This window comes from Gadus macrocephalus, chromosome 10 (assembly GCF_031168955.1).
Source record: "Gadus macrocephalus chromosome 10, ASM3116895v1".
NCBI lineage: Eukaryota > Metazoa > Chordata > Actinopteri > Gadiformes > Gadidae > Gadus > Gadus macrocephalus.
The window spans coordinates 4,815,919-4,835,104 of record NC_082391.1 but is presented as its reverse complement, the minus strand read 5'-3'; the positions used below and the strand labels follow the sequence as shown (position 1 = coordinate 4,835,104).

The 19,186-nt window shown below is 47.3% G+C and overlaps 1 protein-coding gene across 2 annotated transcripts; it reads right to left on the bottom strand.

Moving 5' to 3' along the window:
* Window positions 1-1,002: 1,002 nt before the first annotated feature.
* On the bottom strand, window positions 1,003-18,429 carry fmr1 (fragile X messenger ribonucleoprotein 1). Of its 2 annotated transcripts, none has more exons than XM_060062146.1 (15): window positions 17,996-18,429; window positions 16,930-16,982; window positions 16,720-16,813; window positions 16,347-16,418; window positions 15,658-15,806; window positions 10,927-11,020; window positions 10,642-10,758; window positions 9,932-10,102; window positions 8,989-9,067; window positions 8,538-8,653; window positions 8,338-8,424; window positions 7,748-7,985; window positions 6,944-7,174; window positions 6,400-6,479; window positions 1,003-4,384 (listed from the first exon to the last, which is right to left on the bottom strand). In XM_060062146.1, the coding sequence occupies exons 1-15, from the start codon at window positions 18,044-18,046 to the stop codon at window positions 4,163-4,165; spliced, it is 1,854 nt and encodes a 617-aa protein (XP_059918129.1). In that variant the 5' UTR covers window positions 18,047-18,429; the 3' UTR covers window positions 1,003-4,162. The 2 variants fall into 2 exon arrangements, with proteins under 2 accessions (XP_059918129.1, XP_059918130.1); XM_060062147.1 differs by having other exon boundaries at window positions 6,944-7,147.
* Window positions 18,430-19,186: the final 757 nt, after the last annotated feature.

Here is a 19,186-nt window from a genome sequence, read left to right as displayed (position 1 = left end):
TAAAGACTAATTCCCATGTTACAGCTGGTGTTGGGTAACAAACATCTCCCTCCTCTACTGACTTCATCACTTTGACTGGACTCTGAGGGTTCTTGGAAGCAGAACAGAATCCACCCCAATAGTTAAACCCAGAGCTATACTGAGTGGTGCTGATGTTGAATTAAAGATGCAGCATCCAATACGTCACATGGTCCCTCTGGCCCGGTGCAATGCCCGGCTTCCTGCTGGGGTACCAGCACACATTGTGTCGAGGGGATAAACATCCAGTGGTCCCAGTCCTTTGACTGCAATGGGCATCGACATTGCCTTTTGGAGGCCAAGTCAACTATTTGATGCAGATACTAAATGCTTAAAATTTGTAAATGAAAGAGCACACCACAATATAGATATTGATACATTTTTTAAAAGAAAAGCGCACGCTTCAGCCCCAAATGACATTTCCCCACTGATTTCAAGTTAATTTGAAGGATACTTTCCAGCCAAAGTCTGGTTTGTCTCATGAGCTTAGTAATGTACAGCATGGAGTTTAAACCGTCAGGTTCGATTAGAGAATAGAACATAAAACCTCTCCTTCTCACCTCCCCTCACAGTGCGTTTGAGAAAAACAAACGTATCCTACACTCGCGAAACCAAGAGCCCAAAAAAGCATTGAGCTGCAATTCAATGTTTCCGTTGCCGAATGCGCTCTGAGATTACAGTTTGGGAATTATTTAATAGTAGCAATGGCATTTTTGGTTTTAATAGGCTTACACGCTCAACCCCAGAGCTAAGGTTAATCCCTAGTGTCGTTTGCTGAAACTGAAATCGAAGAAGCCAATTAGCAGCCTTTTACTGCAGTGACCCCTTTGTTTGTCAAATGTTTTGTAAAAAATAAAATAAAACATGTGACTATTTGTTCCATATAATATAGAGCAGGCAGTCAATTTGGAGCTATTGTTTGCTAGATCTAGCAGATTGGCCAAAGAAAGATCTAGTCATGTCTCCCCCTGACATGGAGTGGACTACAGTTCACACATTTATTATCAAGAGCTCTAGTATTAAACACACAGATCAGGGATAATAAGTGCACGTTTGAAAGAATAGTACAAATAGTTTTTTCTCTCATTAGACAATTCAAGACATCATTATATACAGTATGCAAGTAAACTGGATCCCTTCACCCCCTTTTAATCTTTTACAATCAATGGATAACCCTATATCCAGTATGAACTCAATGGCTAACTACTGTTGGCCATTATTCCAGTTGCTTTCAGATTTGGACCCGAATGCATAGCAGAAAAATAAGGAAGGATGCTAAATGCTTGCAGAAGGAGGTACGGTCACATTAATTAAAAATAAAAATAAAAATGGGGAAACCACTTAGTGACAGGGGTTTTGATTGTGGTCCTAAATGCTTTTCCAACATGATTTTGATATTCCTACATTCTGTTCAGAAAGCACCCATGATACGATGCAGGCGGGCCGGCCTTGTGTTTTCTATTGCAAGTTTAATTCAACTGCTCTCCACTCGGATGCTGTTTCTGTATAAATATAAAAGGGATTTTTTTTCAATGCCATTTCGTGGGTCCTGAACAGTTTAAGTAGCTGCATGCACTGCAGGGCAATAATCATTCAATATTATCAGAGATACCGTTTCCCCCCTTCACCCAGGCCATGTGTCCTACCAGGTAAAAGCCAAACCAACAAGAGCGAGAATCTACAGGCTGCGAGGGAAATACATCTTTTAACTTATTTTGTGCTAAAATTAGGGGTCATTTTTAGCATTTGTCCAGAGAGATCATGGGAGAGCAAGAGAAAGAAAAAGTCCAAAGCGCCATGGGTAAAAACGTTAAGAAAGGTCCCCAATTCATACCAAATGGACCAGTAATGGGCCTTATGTATACTAGCAGAACCAGTTATAGGCCTTATGTATACTACCAGAACCAGTGATAGGCCTTATGTTTACTAGCAGGACAGACAGAGCTTTGGTGGCTGTCGATACATCAGCTGCATAAAGATGGCAGTAAACCAAACCCCCCTGCCCCCCCCCCCCCCCCCCCTCAAACTATCCTCCATGTTTAAAAAAAGCACTAGGCTGGCTCACAGGGCTGTACAGTGCGTCCATGGATGCGATGTTAACCATCTTTTATATACCTGCACCAAAAGTGTCCTCCCTGATTTAGACGTCTACGGTATACTAGCCACGAACTCCAAGGCACAGGGCACACAAACTATGGCTGGGTTTCCCCAAGTGTTCGTAGCCTACTAACCAATCACATGTTTGCATTTGCAGGGCGAAGTGGCGCCCGGTTATCAATCAAAAATAGATTAGACATTTTTTTTTTTCCTTTTCACTGATGGGACACAAAACACAGAAATACATGAAGTAATAATATAAAAGTGCAAACTAGCGCCACATTTTTACAAGCAAAATGCAGTTAATCGATGCTATGTGCAACGTCGAATCTATTGCAGTGCAAAGAAAATAACAAAGAAAAAGTCCATTAATTCCCAATAAAGGCTACGAACAGTCTGAGAAGCCCTTACACGGTCGATATTACACGTTTACACACCGACGACACTACTTAAGTCCCTTAGGGTTTAGTCGTTAGGAAATTCTCTAAAGTCTCCATGTCCACTGGTACACACTTAATTGCAATTCTACACAAATCCATTCAAACCACAGCAATCACTTCTAAGTCATCATAATACAAGTGGACAAGGTGCGGCGGTCAGGAATGGCTTCCATCAGAGGGCCAGCTCGTAGTCCGTTCAGCTGCTGCCGTGGATACAGTTCTAGATGTTTCCATGGAGAACGCTCCAGAGCCATTCATTGAGTTGGAGGTCCACAATGGATCGTTGGTTTAAAAAAGTTTTTGTTTGTGTCATTACTTTAAAAAGGTCTGAGATATATTTCACCATGAGAAATAAACAATTCTGTGCTGGTCTAATGAAGGATCTTGCAGTCAGGTTCTTATTTGGACGCCTCTTTGAGCAGGAGGAGTGGAACAGGAATGGAGAATGTCACCAAGAGGATCGCGGGCAAGAAGACAGCTGTCTCAGTATAGACAATTTGTATAAAAATTTAAAAGGAAACAGCATATGCAACACCTAGTTAGAATATACGGTCGGTTGGGTTACAAACCCACACAATTTGGTCAAAAAGAAACGGTCAAAAATAGTAAATTAAAAAACAGGGGTTCCAGTGGTGACTATTTAAATGGATTCCTCATAAGGAAGCGACAAGGGGAGGTCGCAACGCCGGACTTCATGTACAATTAAAAAGGACTTTCTCGTCAGCATGATGACGCACGGTGAAAGTCAAGCGCTTGAAACTAACTGATATTGGGGGTACACCTTTCACCTCGCCCCGGCAACATAATCAAAACGGCCCATGAATGAATTGTAATGAAAACATTTTCCTGGCCCTTAAACAACGAACCCCCGACAAACGGCCAGCACTTCTTCGGCTGGCCCCTCAGAGACACTGCAGTCCCGTTTTGAATTCACCTCACAGATCAAATCCACCGCGGCGGCGGAGTCTAGCAGGGGAAGGTCGAGCAAGGTCAGGGACACCTGTGGCGCTTACAATTACATGCAGCCGAAAGTTCACCCCTGCTGCTGGCCTCGTAAACCAATTATTCACTCGATAGTCCCGTTGGTCAGCATGGGAAGGGGAGGGACGGGGGGGGGGGGGGGGGGGGGACGGGGGGAGCGAAGAGGAATGTAAAAACTGTGACTGCGATGGGTAGTGGACCGAATCTTGTTCTATTCTACCTTCCCATCAGTACGAATTAGTCACTTTTCTTCAGGATTTTCCTCGAGAGCGACGAGTCCCAGGAACCCCAGGTGCAGATCACAACAGAGCGCGCTAGATAGCAAAAAAAACGTATGTAGATACGACCGAAAAACTAAAAGCCATTGAAGTAAAGAATCTCCAGATTCGAAGGAGTGCGTGTTCGCACGTGTATGAACGCCTAACTCAGACGAGGGGCAGAGCGACAGAGCGGGGCCCTAACACAGGGGCCCCCTGTATTCTACTGTGTGTGTGTTTTCTGAACGTATGGAGATGACGACCGTCCACCACGCCCACCGCTGGTCATTAGCACGCCAAGCTCCGCCCCCCCACCCCCCCCCCCCCCTCCCGACTCCCCCTCCCCTCCGACCGAGCTGTGGCGCCGCCCTACGACACGCCGTTCAGCAGCGGCGGGGGCGTGTCCTGTTTGTCCTTCTTCGCCACCCGCTCCCGGACGGGCCGCGGTGGGTGTCGCGAGGGCCCCTCGGCGCCGGCGCCCGGGGCCCCCTGGGAGGAGGTGGAGGGGGCGCCCCCCGCTAGGCCGCCGCCTCCTCCTCTCCCGGCCGGGGCGTGCTGCACGCTACGCTCGTTATTGCTGTCCACGCGGATCTAGAGAGAGAGGAGAGAGAGGAGAGAGGCGGGAGGAGAGACAGAGAGGAGAGAGAGGAGAGAGGCGGGAGGAGAGACAGAGAGGAGAGAGAGGAGAGAGGCGGGAGGAGAGACAGAGAGGAGAGAGAGGAGAGAGGCGGGAGGAGAGACAGAGAGGAGAGACAGAGAGGAGAGAGGAGAGAGAGGAGAGAGGCGGGAGGAGAGACAGAGAGGAGAGAGAGGAGAGAGGCAGGAGGAGAGACAGAGAGGAGAGAGAGGAGAGAGGCAGGAGGAGAGACAGAGGAGAGAGACGGGAGGAGAGACAGAGGGGAGAGACACAGAGGAGAGAGGAGAGACAGCGAGGAGAAACGGGAGGAGAGACGGGAGGAGAGTGAGGAGAGAGGAGGGAGGAGAAACGGGAGGAGAGGAGGGAGGAGAGACAGAGAGGAGAGGAGAGACAGAGAGGAGAGGAGAGACAGAGAGGAGAGGAGAGACAGAGAGGACAGGAGAGACAGAGAGGAGAGGAGAGGAGAGACAGAGAGGAGAGACAGAGAGGAGAGGAGAGACGGGAAGAGAGACAGAGAGGAGAGAGAGGAGAGAGACGGGAGAGAGGGACGGGAGGAAAGAGGAGAGGAGAGATGGGAGGAGAGACAGGGAGGAGAGACAGAGAGGAGAGGGGAGACGGGAGGAGAGACAGAGAGGGGAGACGGGAAGAGAGACAGAGAGGGGAGACAGAGAGGGGAGACAGAGCGGAGAGGAGAGATGGGAGGAGAGAGAGAGAGAGGAGAGGAGAGATGAGAGGAGAGACGGGAGGAGAGACAGAGAGGAGAGACAGAGAGGAGAGACAGAGAGGAGAGACAGAGAGGAGAGACAGAGAGGAGAGACAGAGGAGAGACGGGAAGAGAGACAGGGAGAAGAGAGGTCATCAGAGCCGACTTGTTATTCGTCTTCATACCCGTGATAGCAGGCTTGTTTTAGATCATTTCAATATTCACATTTTATTTATTGAATTTATCAAAGGGGTGATATTATGCCGCCAGGTGTGAGTATGATTAGTCATTACAGGCCGTTCGAAAACCTGCCCTTCCCTGTGCCTTCAAACGGCTTGTAATGGCTAATCACACTCTCAGCTGGTGGTATAGCATCACCCCTTTGAAACTATTCAAGGATATTGTTCTCCTTCATGGTGTTGTGGTGGGAGTCCACTGCACTAGTGTGGATCCCAGTTTAGTTTTGATGCTTATAGATATTGGTGAACTGCAGGTTGAGGGTTTGTTTACATTTAGCTTTAATATTCCACTGATATCCCCGGGATGAAATACTAAACATATGGAAGGCCAAAGATTCCATTGAGGTAACGGTAAGCATCCTCAAAAAGCCTGGCCAAAACCTGGGATGACCATGTCGTCTTAGTTTAGTATTCTGATTTGAGTACATTAGTCAATGCTCTGCAGCACTTTCACACCTGACGTCACAATAACTGGTGGTAATAATAATTATAAGTGTACATTCATTCAGATGATTTTGGTTGCATCCATACAAGATGCAACAGGGACAGGGTGGGATGCTCTGTCTCTTATGTGAGCCACATTAGTGCCTGGCTGCTTCCTCTTCGGGGGAATAGCGGTAATCCTGCTCTGCAGTTTGATCAAAACTTTGCACAAAAGTTCAACCATCCATTTGCTTTGGGATAATTGGAACTGGCTTAGCCCACGCAGCAACCCTACGCGATATTATAGTTTGGTTTTTTGCATTATTTAAATAACCCTGCAGCAATTAAAAGGAAAAAAAACGATCCAAACACGATTCTGCAGGGTAGGCACTATGGATCGACTAGTTTTTCCTTAGCAAATATTAAAATATTTTTCTAATATTATTCCAAGGACAAATTATGTCGTGGGCCAGCCCTCACTGCACTATGCTGCATTTTGCTAAATAAACATCTAATGTAACAGTTACTGTACATGTCAAACACTGCCCTCCAAAGCCCGGCCTGGCTGGATGAGGGCGTGTTGGACGGGGGTGTAGGGGGTTACCTGCAGGGACTCCTCGGGCCCTCTGGTCTTGGTGTCTCTGACGTAGCGAGGTCGCGGCTCTCCCCAGGGAAGGTCATCGCCTGGAGGAGGGAAGAGCAGCCACGACTCCTCAAGACACGAGCATATAAAAACAAGGAACACGTCCAACACACACACACACACACACACACACACACACACACACGGAACACATCCAACACACACACACATACACGGACCACATCCAACACACACACACACACGGACCACATCCAACACACACACACACACACACGGACCACATCCAACACACACACACACACACACACACACACACACACACGGAACACATCCAACACACACACACATACACGGACCACATCCAACACACACACACACACGGACCACATCCAACACACACACACACACACACGGACCACATCCAACACACACACACACACACACACGGACCACATCCAACACACACACACACACACACACACACACACACGGAACACATCCAACACACACACACGCGCACGGACCACATCCAACACACACACACCTTTATAGCCTCCACGTCCTCCGCCCCGCCCCCCTCGGCCCCGGGGCCCTCCAGACGCCCCCCCCCTCTTCCTCGTGTCGGCGCGTCGAGGCAAGGTCCCGCCCCCCGTCACCAGCTCGTCGGTGGGCGCCAGTGACCAATCGCTGAGCTCGTCTCGGTGGTCCGATTCCGTCTCGGAGGCGTTGGAGGCCTCCGAGTTGGTGCCTGGGGGGGTGGAGGGGTCATGCGACACTGCAGCCATGTTATAGAGGGCGGGTGAGGAGAGGCCGGCCGTGGGTCTTCATGCTAAATCTAATTATAATAAATAGAGTTGCAAGCAACCATGAGGGGTCCTACTGTATGACGAGCATGGTGGCTTAATGAACACATGATGGCAAACATTATTTGATATTTTGACACATCTCACAGAATGGTTGGTTGAGGTTGGACTTGAACCAACAACCTAATGGTCATGAGGCAGACGCAGTTTCATGCGTAATTGCACTTTCCTGGTGAAAATGGCAGCCAGTTGAGTATGTTGCACTTCAAAAGGCTTGTGATAGCACCACCTATTGTTAATTCAGGCCCATCCTTTGACTCCCTTACCCATTTGAATAAGTTATCTTTATAACTTTTGAGCTTGTCGTTTTTGAGATATGGCTGAATGTCCGGATTTTTTTTTTTTTTATAATAATACGAACGAATTCAATAGGGTTCCTACGTTTTTCGTAGGACCCTAATAATACAGATGGACACAAATACACTTCAATTAGTGCTGCAACGGTATTTAAAAAAAACAAACCGCCTTTCAGTGACGGAGCGTACCTGATGTGAAGGCAGCGCCGCCTCCTCCTCGCCTCCCCCGGCCTCCTCTTCCTCCCCCGCCCGCGTAGCCCTTGCCCCCGGCCCCGCCCCCCCCTCGGCCCATGCCGTTGTCGAAGACGTAGGCCTTGTCCTTGAGGTTGCGGGGGCCTCCCCCTCCGCCGCCGCCGCCTCCCCCGCCCCCGATCTGCCGGAGCTGCTCGTCGATCTGAAGACGCTCCAGACGGAGCAGGTCCACCTCCTGCCGAGAGAGGAGGAGGAGGAGGAGGAGGTTTCAACAGGGCCGAGAGCGGGTCCCAGATCAATGGAAACACTTCAACACGTGCAGCAGAATGTCCCGTCTGTGTCCGCAGCAGTATAGTCTAATCAATTAGACTAAGGCAGACTCGCTAGTGTAGAAATACAACTTATTTAAATCCCCATCTGAAAGCTTGGACTACTACTTCCTCGGTAGACTAACTTCCTCCTGAAACGGGAGTCATAACTCTGGTGATCTTGGTTTCCAGCCCGGGCTCTTTGCCGTCTGCTGTATTACAGTAGGACTGCAGACCCCCGGGGTTAAAGCAGAACACTGCCGGCATGGAGACGCTCACCTTGAGGTAGTTGAGGTGGTAGTCCAGCAGCACTTTGGCGTTGGAGATGCTTTCCTTGGTCCCCACAAACACAAAAGGCACCAACCCCTGGTGTGGAGAAAGAGGGCGACAGGGAGGGGATGAGAGGGTACAGTCGCCACCGTGGGACCCACATGAGCGGCTGGGTTCGTTTTGTTCCTGGGAGCAGGGGACCCACGCACCTCATCGGACGGCGGGCTGGGCTTCTTGTCGTTCTCGGGCTCGATGCGGACCCGCACCACGCCAGACTTATCCACCACCTCCTGGATCAGCTTGCCGTTCTTGCCGATCACCTTCCCTGTGGGCAGGAGGGAGAGGCAAAGATCACCGTCAGATACTAAAAATAGGTTCTGTGCTTCATAACTGTGCACATGCACAGCAAAAGAGTGCTGCACGATTCATCAAAATCGCAATATCAGCCTTTTGCGATTGTATAACCGCAGAAGGCTGCAATTTAATTAAAAAAAAAAAAAATTAAAAAAATTATGCATTTTCTTATTTATTATATTGATTTTATTTAGTTGTACTATAGAGAAAACCTAACAAGTTTACACAGCAGAAATGCCTTTATTTTGAAAATATACATATTTTTATTTTTTTAATTCTGTAAAATGTACTGTAAAATGTACTTACCGACTAAAAGCCTGGGAACTTTGATGACGTCTTCGGAGAACTCTAGGAAACTCCTGGCTTTACGCACGGCCTCCTGGTCCTGAAAGCACATGGTCTGAGATGAAGCCACTGTTCCAGCTTGTTCCAGGGAACATGTACTACTAGGACAGCTGACGGCCAATACAGGTGGCACCATGACACAACATGTGACAAAACGCCCGCTCACGAGTCAACCGTTTGTCAGGAACAAAATAAAATGCATGATTGACTTCTCCAGCGAACTGAGCCGAGCGGTATTGCAAATAAACTGTTCATTTAAAGGGGACATATTATACCACCAGGTGCGAGTGTGATTAGCCTTACAAGCCGTTTCGATAATCTGCCCCATAGGACATCCCTAGTGGGTGTGTCCACCTAGATCTGTGCTGGATAGATCAGTCTACCAGGCTACCCAGTGGACTGACGAAAACGTTGCTCATCTATCCAGCACAGATCTAGGTGGACACGCCCACTAGTGATGTCATATGGGGCAGATTTTCGAAACGGCTTGTAAGGCTAATCACACTCACACCTGGTGGTATATGTCCCCTTTAAAAAGGTGCTGCAGGTCAAATTTAAGAGCTATTCTTTGAGTGTAGTTTGTTGGAAATGGCACAGCGATCTGTTGGTTTTTAGCAGCTGAGATGCACTGTGAGAATATCCATCTGTTTCTAGTTGACTGCTCCTGCATCTGAACGAGCCAATTTTTTTTAAGGCTCCCAGCTGCCCAATCAGGGCATCTCTTCTCCGATTGGAGCAGAGAGCGAGGCGACGTTCCATTGTTTTTATTATCTTGCCCTCACTTCATTCTGCTCTCTGCATTTCCAACTCGGGAATCTGCACCACAGCAGCATTAACCCTGGAGCGGTCGGCTCTCCCCTGCTGTACGAGGGTGCTGTATGTATGTGTGGGCGGCCCCCCCCACCTCTCCGTAGATGTGGAAGGTGCAGGTCTCCTCGTCCAGGTCGATGGTGGTCACCCCGGGCACCTTGCGGGCCTGCTGGATGTTGGCGCCGTGCGTCCCGATGGCCAGACCCATCAGGTCGTCCCGCACGGCGAACTGCTCGTGGAACCGGGACGCCAGCTGCCTGGAGCTCTGCGACCAGGCAGACGGAACGTTGTTATTCATGTTCAGTGTTTAGGGCCAGGCACTGCCAGTGTATTTAAACTCAATAGTCTCTTCCGGGCCTTTTATAGTCTCCATGAGTCTCATTGCGGTTCTTGGGAGTGTTTTCTGCGTTCCTGAGGCCTTTATGGCCTTTAAAGCCCTCGTCAACCCGACGAAAACTACAGTGAAAGAGGCAAGCAGTGGCGCAGGGCTGCCCGCTGAAACCGTTGAAGTGGAATCCGCGTTTGCTCTCACCATCACTTTACCGATGGGGGTTGTGCCTCAAATCGGATTTGAATGCCATGAAACAAGTTTATTGTATTATCTCATGAAGTATACCAGGCTTTTAGATGCGTATCATTACTGTTCAATTGAATGCAGATGCTGGCGTGAATGGATGTGCAGTCTCATCATGTTGTGAAAAGGTCATTTGTTGGTGGAGGCGATCGGTTATTTAGTGGAGGCGCCTTGCCTATAGAGAGCTGTGGGACACCCTGATTTAGCACAAATTATGTTTAAAATAATACCTCCAGTTGTCGACTGGCCTCCTCGTTGCGCTGCATGAGAGACATCTTGGTGCGCAGGCTCCTGAAGTGCATGTCACTCATCATCTGGGCCCGCTTGGCGCTCACCTCGTTCACAGACTGCAGACCATAGCCACCAGTTAGTACCTGAACCACAGCATGCGTCTCGCACGTGGCTAAAAATAAGTACAGGTGGGTCTCATCCATAGAGTCAGAATCATCTGTGACGTGTAGCCACAGGGCCGTGGGCATTTGGTTCTGGTGGAATGAGACCGACTGGGAACTGACCAGTATGATGAGCTGCTTGGCGTCCGAGTCGTACGTGATGCTGAACGCACCCACCGCCTTCTTGAAGTCCTTGTGGGTGGACTCCTTGGAGCACCTGCAATGCAGAGAGAGACAACACTCAAATCCGAGTGGATCGCACAATGCACTCCCGAGATCGACCCACATTGTAATCCATCCGTATGGAAAACGACAGATATAGAACGTTGTGTTTGCGTTGCAAATCCTGCATAAAGTGTCATAAACAGCTTATGATGCAAGTTATGTTCCGAGAAGAAAATGTACTTTAAAATGTGAAGCCAGCACCCTGTTTAGGGACTACACCAGGGGGACCAACTCATGGCAGCCTGATCTCCTTGCTTCACTAAAACTTCCGATAGCATAGAATCAGGCCAAATGATTTCCCTGGACAGATTCTGCCGAAGAAGAGCAAGGAGCGTGCGTGCACCTGCCATAAAGGGTAAAATTAACATAGCACCTTTCCTATTCAACACTCACAATGATCTACTACTACTACTACTACTACTACTTCAATGAGGTACTATCCTAGGTCACGTTCACCATCTATTGTTGCCAATCTCCGTCCTTTCCTCACCCTTCTCATTAACACCTCTTTGAAACTGTCATTTTCTGACAATCTGACAAAAGTAGCAAGAGGGAACCCTGCCTTAAGGAACCACCGACCTGCCTCTCTCCTCATTTCCAAACACTTGAGCGTGCAGTCTTTACCAAACTCCCTGCCAACGTCCACCTGAACAACCTCCTGGTTCCTCACCAGTCTGGATACAGGTTTGAAACCGTGATAAATCCATGACCTCTCATCAATATCGACCACTCTATAGTAACAAGGACACTGCATGACGACCAGCTGGGTTCACGTCAATCATCGCTGCGACCGCCAGCTCCTGCAGATTCATGCTGTACAACATCAGGAAGATAGGTCCTTTCCTTGCCCAAGACCACCCATGTTTAGGAGTACTAGTCATCTTGTGTCCAGACGGTTCTCCCGAATGGCCGTCTTCCTCTGGAGCTCCACCAGGATGCCGCACCCTGGCTTGTCTTCACCATACCACGGTTCTCCCACACTACACAACTCCTCTGTAGCCTGCACTGGCAACTGGTGGCTGCTGCAATCCGAGTCAAGTCACGGGTACACGCCCAACATGCTGTGCTGTACCGGCTCCGAACCGTCCTATATCCATATATGGTCAGTACATACACCCAAGCCTGTCCACTGCGGTGAAAAGAGGAGGCATGTTCTGGCGCAAACGTTCCCTGGTGCCATTTTGCAGTTTCAGAAACCACTTGCGCCACAAACCAGGAAATACCTGGTTTAAAGTCAGTAGCACGTTGTTCAGATGCTATTTTAAAGGCCCACTATGCAACTTTTTTAGCCAAAATTACATTAAGTATGCAGGTTGAGAGTTATGCTGATGGTTCTGCATCCATTTCTGGGTCGATTGGTGGGTGTGTCATTTTCCCATGTCGCCTCTACAGTGAAAAAGCGCATATGCAACTTGATCTGCTCGGACCGGGACATTCCGGATGTGACGCAGCGGAAGTATCCTCGAAAATGTAGTCAGATTGTAGTTTCGAAAATGCTTTACGGCACAGACACACACCCAAACATGGCACCGGCTAGATATAAACAGCCAGTTGCGAGGCAATTGTTGCATTCATCATGGATCAATCGACTGATAAGGAACCCAAGAGGCGACTGTCGGTGGAACAAAAGAAGAATGGACCAGAAAAGAGATCAGACACGAGTGAAAGGGGAACTATGCAACTTTTTTGGCTTGATTTACCTTAATATAACAGGCTAGGAGTCATTGCGATGGTTCCATTATACATTTTTGTTAGATTGTTCGTTGTTTCAACTCCCCCTTGCGCATCTTGGCGGAGAAAAGGAATATGTTTCTGCCGGCGACCCGCCGCCCACTCTCGCGGGAGTCTCGGGTCTCGCAAAGTAACGAATTGCTTTACGGCACAGACCCCCAAACACGGAACCGGCTCGATATAAACACAAGTCACTAAGGGATTGTTACATTCATCATAGATCAGCCGACTAAAAAGAGACAGAGAAACCCAATGTCGGAGGAACAGAAGAAGAGAAAAGGGAGACTGACCGACAGAGAGGCCAGACACGAGTAAACGTTGGGCAAGCTTTTCAGGAATAGCGTGAACTGAAAGAAAAAGAAGACTGCAAATCAGACTCCGACTTGGCCGTTTTGCTTTTGAAATTGAAAGTACCCTTGGGTGAACTTTGTCCTCGTGGTATTCTTGATGTTGATAGTCTCTGTACACATGTGTTTGATCAAACCATTTTGTTGTGGGCCCTGTAAAAATTGTTTTCTCGACCGTTTTGTTGTGAGCCCTGTATGTTTCTAGCTTGCTTGGTTGCAACCATATAAACACCTTTGTTTCCATTGGTGTTTTGCTGTTCGTCTGTCTCGTCCCCCTGATAGACTGAATCCCCGAATCCAGGTTCTTGTTTATTTAGATTATGTTGGCCAACACTCTCACACTGATTGTTCTGTTCAACCTAAGATAAAACAATTATAATCTAGGATATACATTCTCCCCGTCAACTATAAAAAAGGATGGCTTTATGTTTATTGCAATACAAATACACCATTTAAAATTTTTATAACCTTGCCTACACTTCATGAACATTTACTTCGGACATGGCTCCACGCATTCGCCGGCTTCTTTGAAAACAAATGCACATGGCTCGCGTAGAAGTGCATGGGAAAGGGTTGTCAACGAGTTGTTACGACAGTGTTGTAAAATATCTACTACGAAGCTGTAGGGGGCGCTGTGTAGAGAAATGTGCGTGCCAAAACCAAGAAAACAGCGAAGAAATTCCCGAAGTTGCATAGTGGGCCTTTAAGGGCGCATGCATAATGTTGATGGTGCACCTCGTGCATACTATTTGCTTCTCTCATCTACCTAGCCACACATTCTTGGTAAATTATTTGGGAAAGAACAGATGATACAGCGGTAATAAGTTGTACTTTTAAATCAATGCATCTGCAAACACCGTACAGCAAACACATATTTTCTTGACACAGACATCGTGTACATACATGCCCACAACTTTTAGAATTGATGAGTATTTGATTGTGAGAAAACATTGTTTTACCGCGAGTGAGTGTTAAAAAGAATGAATGAATACGGGCGTGCGTGTGTGTAAAATAATTAATGAATGCGGGCGCGCGAGTGTGCGTCCATCTGTTTAAAACACACGCAAACTAAACACGTAACGCATAATACAGTCCATGGCAATGTATATAAACGGGGGGACACGAGTTGATAACGATAATGCATACAATACTGATAAGAAACTATGTTTATAATGTATTGCATACATCATTAAAATAGAACCACAGTTACCGCATATCATACGTGTGTCAAGATTTGAAATTTTGAAATTTCAAGTTTGAAATTCATGTGCATCCGTCTCATCGGAGACTGCAGACACGCTGTCAAAAAATCATCTCGTCAAATACAAATGCGCTCATGGCTCTTAAAGGGGATGGAAGCTGGCACTCTCATTGGTTCATTGAACGTTACGCCCAAACCACACCTACGGGTAATTAGGCTACTTCAGACCAACCCAGCGCCGGTAAAATGGATCACCACAACTACTATACGAAAAGTCTTATCACAAAGACCAAAGTTCAGCTGCTGTTTATATGTGTGCTAGCTGCACCCATACTAAGTGCCCTTTGCCAGAATAGGTACCAGGAAGTAATTTTTACAAATGATGCTGGCTAGGAAGTGAAGCCTGGAGAGAGGGTTACGGTGGTTTGATCACAGAGACTGCTATTGTTCAAGTTGCTAGAAGAACTTTGGGGGCTAGAAGAGTTTTGATTTACTCCCTCCTTGTTAGCTACACTGAAGTCAGGTTAAATAATAAAAATGATATTTACTCTATTGAGCCTTTGTTGATCTGTATTGTTTGCAGAGGTAACGATACAACAAAATCCTGACATTTTTTGTTTGCATCCGGAACGAAAAAATGCCACAAAAAAAAAAAGAAGCAAAGTAAAATGTAGATCTTGCACCTGCAGCGGTGTGTGTCTGCATGCTTGAGGTGTGGGAGTGAAGGAAGCCATGTGTCCCTCTCTAAAGCATCCTTCCCTTCTCCGTCCATGCCCTGCAGTGGTGTGTGTATGCGCAGTGTTTCCCATATATAGACCATTGTGTGGCGCGGCGCCACAGAATCAACATCGAGCGCCACGAATATATTTTCTTTTTTTTATATATATTTTTTTTTAATAACGCGATTTGGAAATCTAAAAATCGTTCCGTCCATTCATCTCTGCATAGCACTCGTTCTCCCTGTCATTCTCACACACACACAACGAGAACGACGATGCTAACACATGAACCCACCGATGTCACCGATGGCGTATATATATATATATATGATACTACCCCCCCCCCCCCCCCGCACCACCACACATTGGTCCTTGGTCTGTGGGAAACACTGTATGCGTGTTTGTTCACTCGAGGTGTGGGAGAGAAGGTAGCCATGTGTTCCTCTCTAAAGCGTCCTTGCCCTCTCCATCCATTCATTCAGCGGTGCGCGTGTCTGCATGCTCGAGGTATAGGAGTTAAGGTAGCCATGTGTTCCTCTCTAAAGCACCCCATCCTTCCCTTCTCCGTCCATGCACTGCAGCGGTGTGTGTGTGTGTGTGTTTGCAAGAGGTGTGCGAGGGCAGCGCTCACATCTGCCGCAGGTCCTCTGGCACGTCCAGGTCGATCTTCAGGAAGGTGCTCTTGGTGGCCGGGGTGTTGGGGTTGACCGGCCGCAGCCGCTCCAGCGTCACAATCTCGTTCAGCGTGGCGTCGCAGGCGGCGTACTCGATGACGTAGAACTACGGAGGGAGGTCAGAGAGGGCCAGCAGTTAGACCACAGACCCCTGGGGCTCTGATCCCAGTGGCCTTGAACATCGCGAGAGAAGAAGAACGAGGAGAGAGAAAATAGACTAGAGGCTATAGAAGCAAAACTACTTGAGAGAGGAGAGAGAGTGATAGAGAGAGGGAGCGTATGTAAGATTAGCCCAACACCAAAAGAGTCATCGGGGCTACAAGACACAAGCCTATCTGACATGAATCACAGAATAACAGTTCGATTTTAAAACCCAACTAATGGATATGACTAACAGAAAAATTGACCTAAATCATGTTTAAATCACTAGAATGTTCACCATCAGATCACAAAAGACGTCCATGACCAGGGAATCTATGTACACATTTTTCCACAGTATATTTTTATCCAACAGATGAAGACCCTGTGTCAGCCGGTTTATAATAGTTTTGTAAAATATAATTGGCGTAACTAAGAGGCTGGCCCAGCGGACCAAACTAAAAACGTAACAGAGGTTCAGATATACCACACTTCAATGAAGACATACCTCTCCTTTGACCATGCGAACCTTGGCCAGCCACCACCCACAAGGTTCCTTGTCATTTGCCCTGGAATAGACCTTAAAAAATGAAAACATAAAGCAGACATCCAACTTATCAGGCAAAAAAAATCAAACAACTCATGGTTGGTTCAACAACAAAAAAAAAACAGATTCATAGCGCTGATACAAAAAATACAATCTGATAGTTTTCTCGAGGGAACCCCAAGCAAAGACCAATGCTGAGCAGTAGAACAACAAAGGCTGCTCGGGTCCTGGTTTCATCACAGAGGCAGCACTCCGTCACTTTTGTAAACAACAACATGAGGCCATGACAACACAACAAGAGAAGACGGGCCGCAGAATACATGGAGGATCCTACCTCGACCTCGTCATTCTCGTTGATCTCCTTGAGGAAACCCATCGGGGGAGGGAAGCGGACGTCCTGGAACTGGATCTGACGCTCGGGCTGCCAGCTGGATTCACACGCACAGAAAACCGATTAGTTCACAAGCATTGGATGATGGATCGCTGAGCGAGACAATGGGGAACAATGTGTGTGACTGCTTGAGTGTGTGTGTGTGTTACTTACTTGTTCTCAAACGCCACAGTCACAGTTCCCTCGTGAACATCTTTTATGAAAGCCTGCATGACAGCCAAATACTCAAGTCAGCCAATCAAACACACTCAAAAGGCATGCACTTAATACCCATGGTGAGTGTCAAGCGCATGTTTTGCCATTGTCTTAAATACACGTGACTCATTTCCAACAGCCTCTCCTAAAAGCAAGTTATACTGCATGCATGTCATATATTGCAACTTTAGAGGTTGACTACAACGCTGAGCAGGCCTTTATGGTCGCAAACACACACACACACACACACACACACACACACACACACACACACACACACACACACACACACACACACACACACACACACACACACAATGAAAGCAATTTGGATTAAAGATCTTTTTAATTACTTAAGAGCAGATCACTCATAACAAAAAGCAACAGGTTTAAAGCAAAGTATACCAATGGCTAACGAGCTGCTTGGTCGACAACTGGCAGGGTTGTCGTCAGCCAAATCGTCCACCAAACTTCAGAATCATACACACTCTGTTCATGAAGACAATTACTGGAATGCAAGTGTGGATTCAACGAGATCGTATGAGCTACATGGTCATAACAATGAGGCCAGCTAGATGCAACTTGGTTCAACCCACAAAAGTGGGTTGAACCCTGGTCCAACTCAAATGGGCTCCTGGTCCCTTTGTTGAAATGCAGTGTCACGTTATCACACACAACAACTGATGCTTGTTTATTCCTGCACACAGATCATGCAATCTGCAGGTTAGCGTTGGGAGTTACACGCCTCCCACTAAAACCATCATCTGTCCTGCTAAACCAATACACGTACCCCACTTAAGCTAGTTTGATCTGGTTAGTACTATGAACACCACTATAGACACACCACTACAGCAGTTAGGTTTATAGTGATGTGCTTTTCTGGGTGCATCACTGTGTGTGTGTGTGCTAGCTGTGTGTTCTAGCATTTAGTGAGATAGCTCGCTAGCGCCTTAAAACCAGCGCTCATGAATGCAAAGCTCTACTCAGTACCAGGATAATTATGAACAATAAAAAGTGGAATTACCTTGTAGAAAGCCCCGCTGGTGCCCCTCACCTCCACCACTAGCTCGTCCATGGCTCGGATAGATCCTCTGGGCTCGCTCGCCAGCTAGCTAACTACCGCTAGCTGTGCAAGGTAGCCAGCTAGCTAGCTAGCTAGCGGGAAGCTAGCCGAGGGGGAACGAGTTTCACTTTGCTCTGAAGCTAGCCGATGTAGCCAGCTAGCTCGAGGTAACAGGCCGCGGTGATCCAGTGCTGATGCGTGTTTATATCCGGTCGGACCTGGTCCCTCAGACCTCAGAGTTTCGTTTTTTTTAGGTGTGTGGTGTCTTGTATTTCGTCATCGACGAGCAATTACAGCGGAGGCAGGCGCGGTTGTGTTGACGTTAAGTGGTTATTAGTGCATCGCGCTGCTATTGGCCAGTGTTGCCAGATTGGAACAGACTTCCCAGCACAATCTCGGCTGGGATTGGTCTGGGAAATCTAGCCCAATCTGGCAACGCTACTATTGGCCGGCCGTTCCTTTCTTTCTCTGCCCCGCGACGTCATGGCTCCTGCCTCCTCCCACTGTGATAATATCAAAATACTAGTACGAATGGAAATACTTTAACCATGAGATCATTAAAATGGTGGTTAAAATAATTTTGTCTGTACTTAGATTTTTTGGTTTCAACATCAGCCTGTTTCGTAGCTATGTGTGTGCGTGTGTGTGTGTGTGTGTGTGTGTGTGTGTGTGTGTGTGTGTGTGTGTGTGTGTGTGTGTGTGTGTGTGTGTGTGTGTGTGTGTGTGTGTGTGTGTGTGTGTGTGTGTGTGGGGGGGGGGGGGGGGGGGGGGCGACTTTATGTGTCTGTGTGTGAGTGTATTTGTGTGTGTGTCTTAAAAAGTAGATTAACAAACTACAATCATTTTTAAAGTTTTACATTATACCGCCGAGTCACCAACATCTCGATAACCAGAACTTCGCACAAACTATATGATTGTTGTGCAACTAATTAGTTAGTACAAGCTAGTGTAAATATGCTTTGAAACTGATATAATTACTCAAGTTTATATAAAATCATCCAAAATGCTATTTCACACAACATAGTTATCCTAGCAAAAATTATGGAAAGGAAAACCTATCAATAATAGAGTTCTTTAATATACACTAACTTGTCAGTGAGTGTAACTCAGACCTATGTTTAGGCTGAAGTGTAGTCTTGTAGGCTTGTGTCA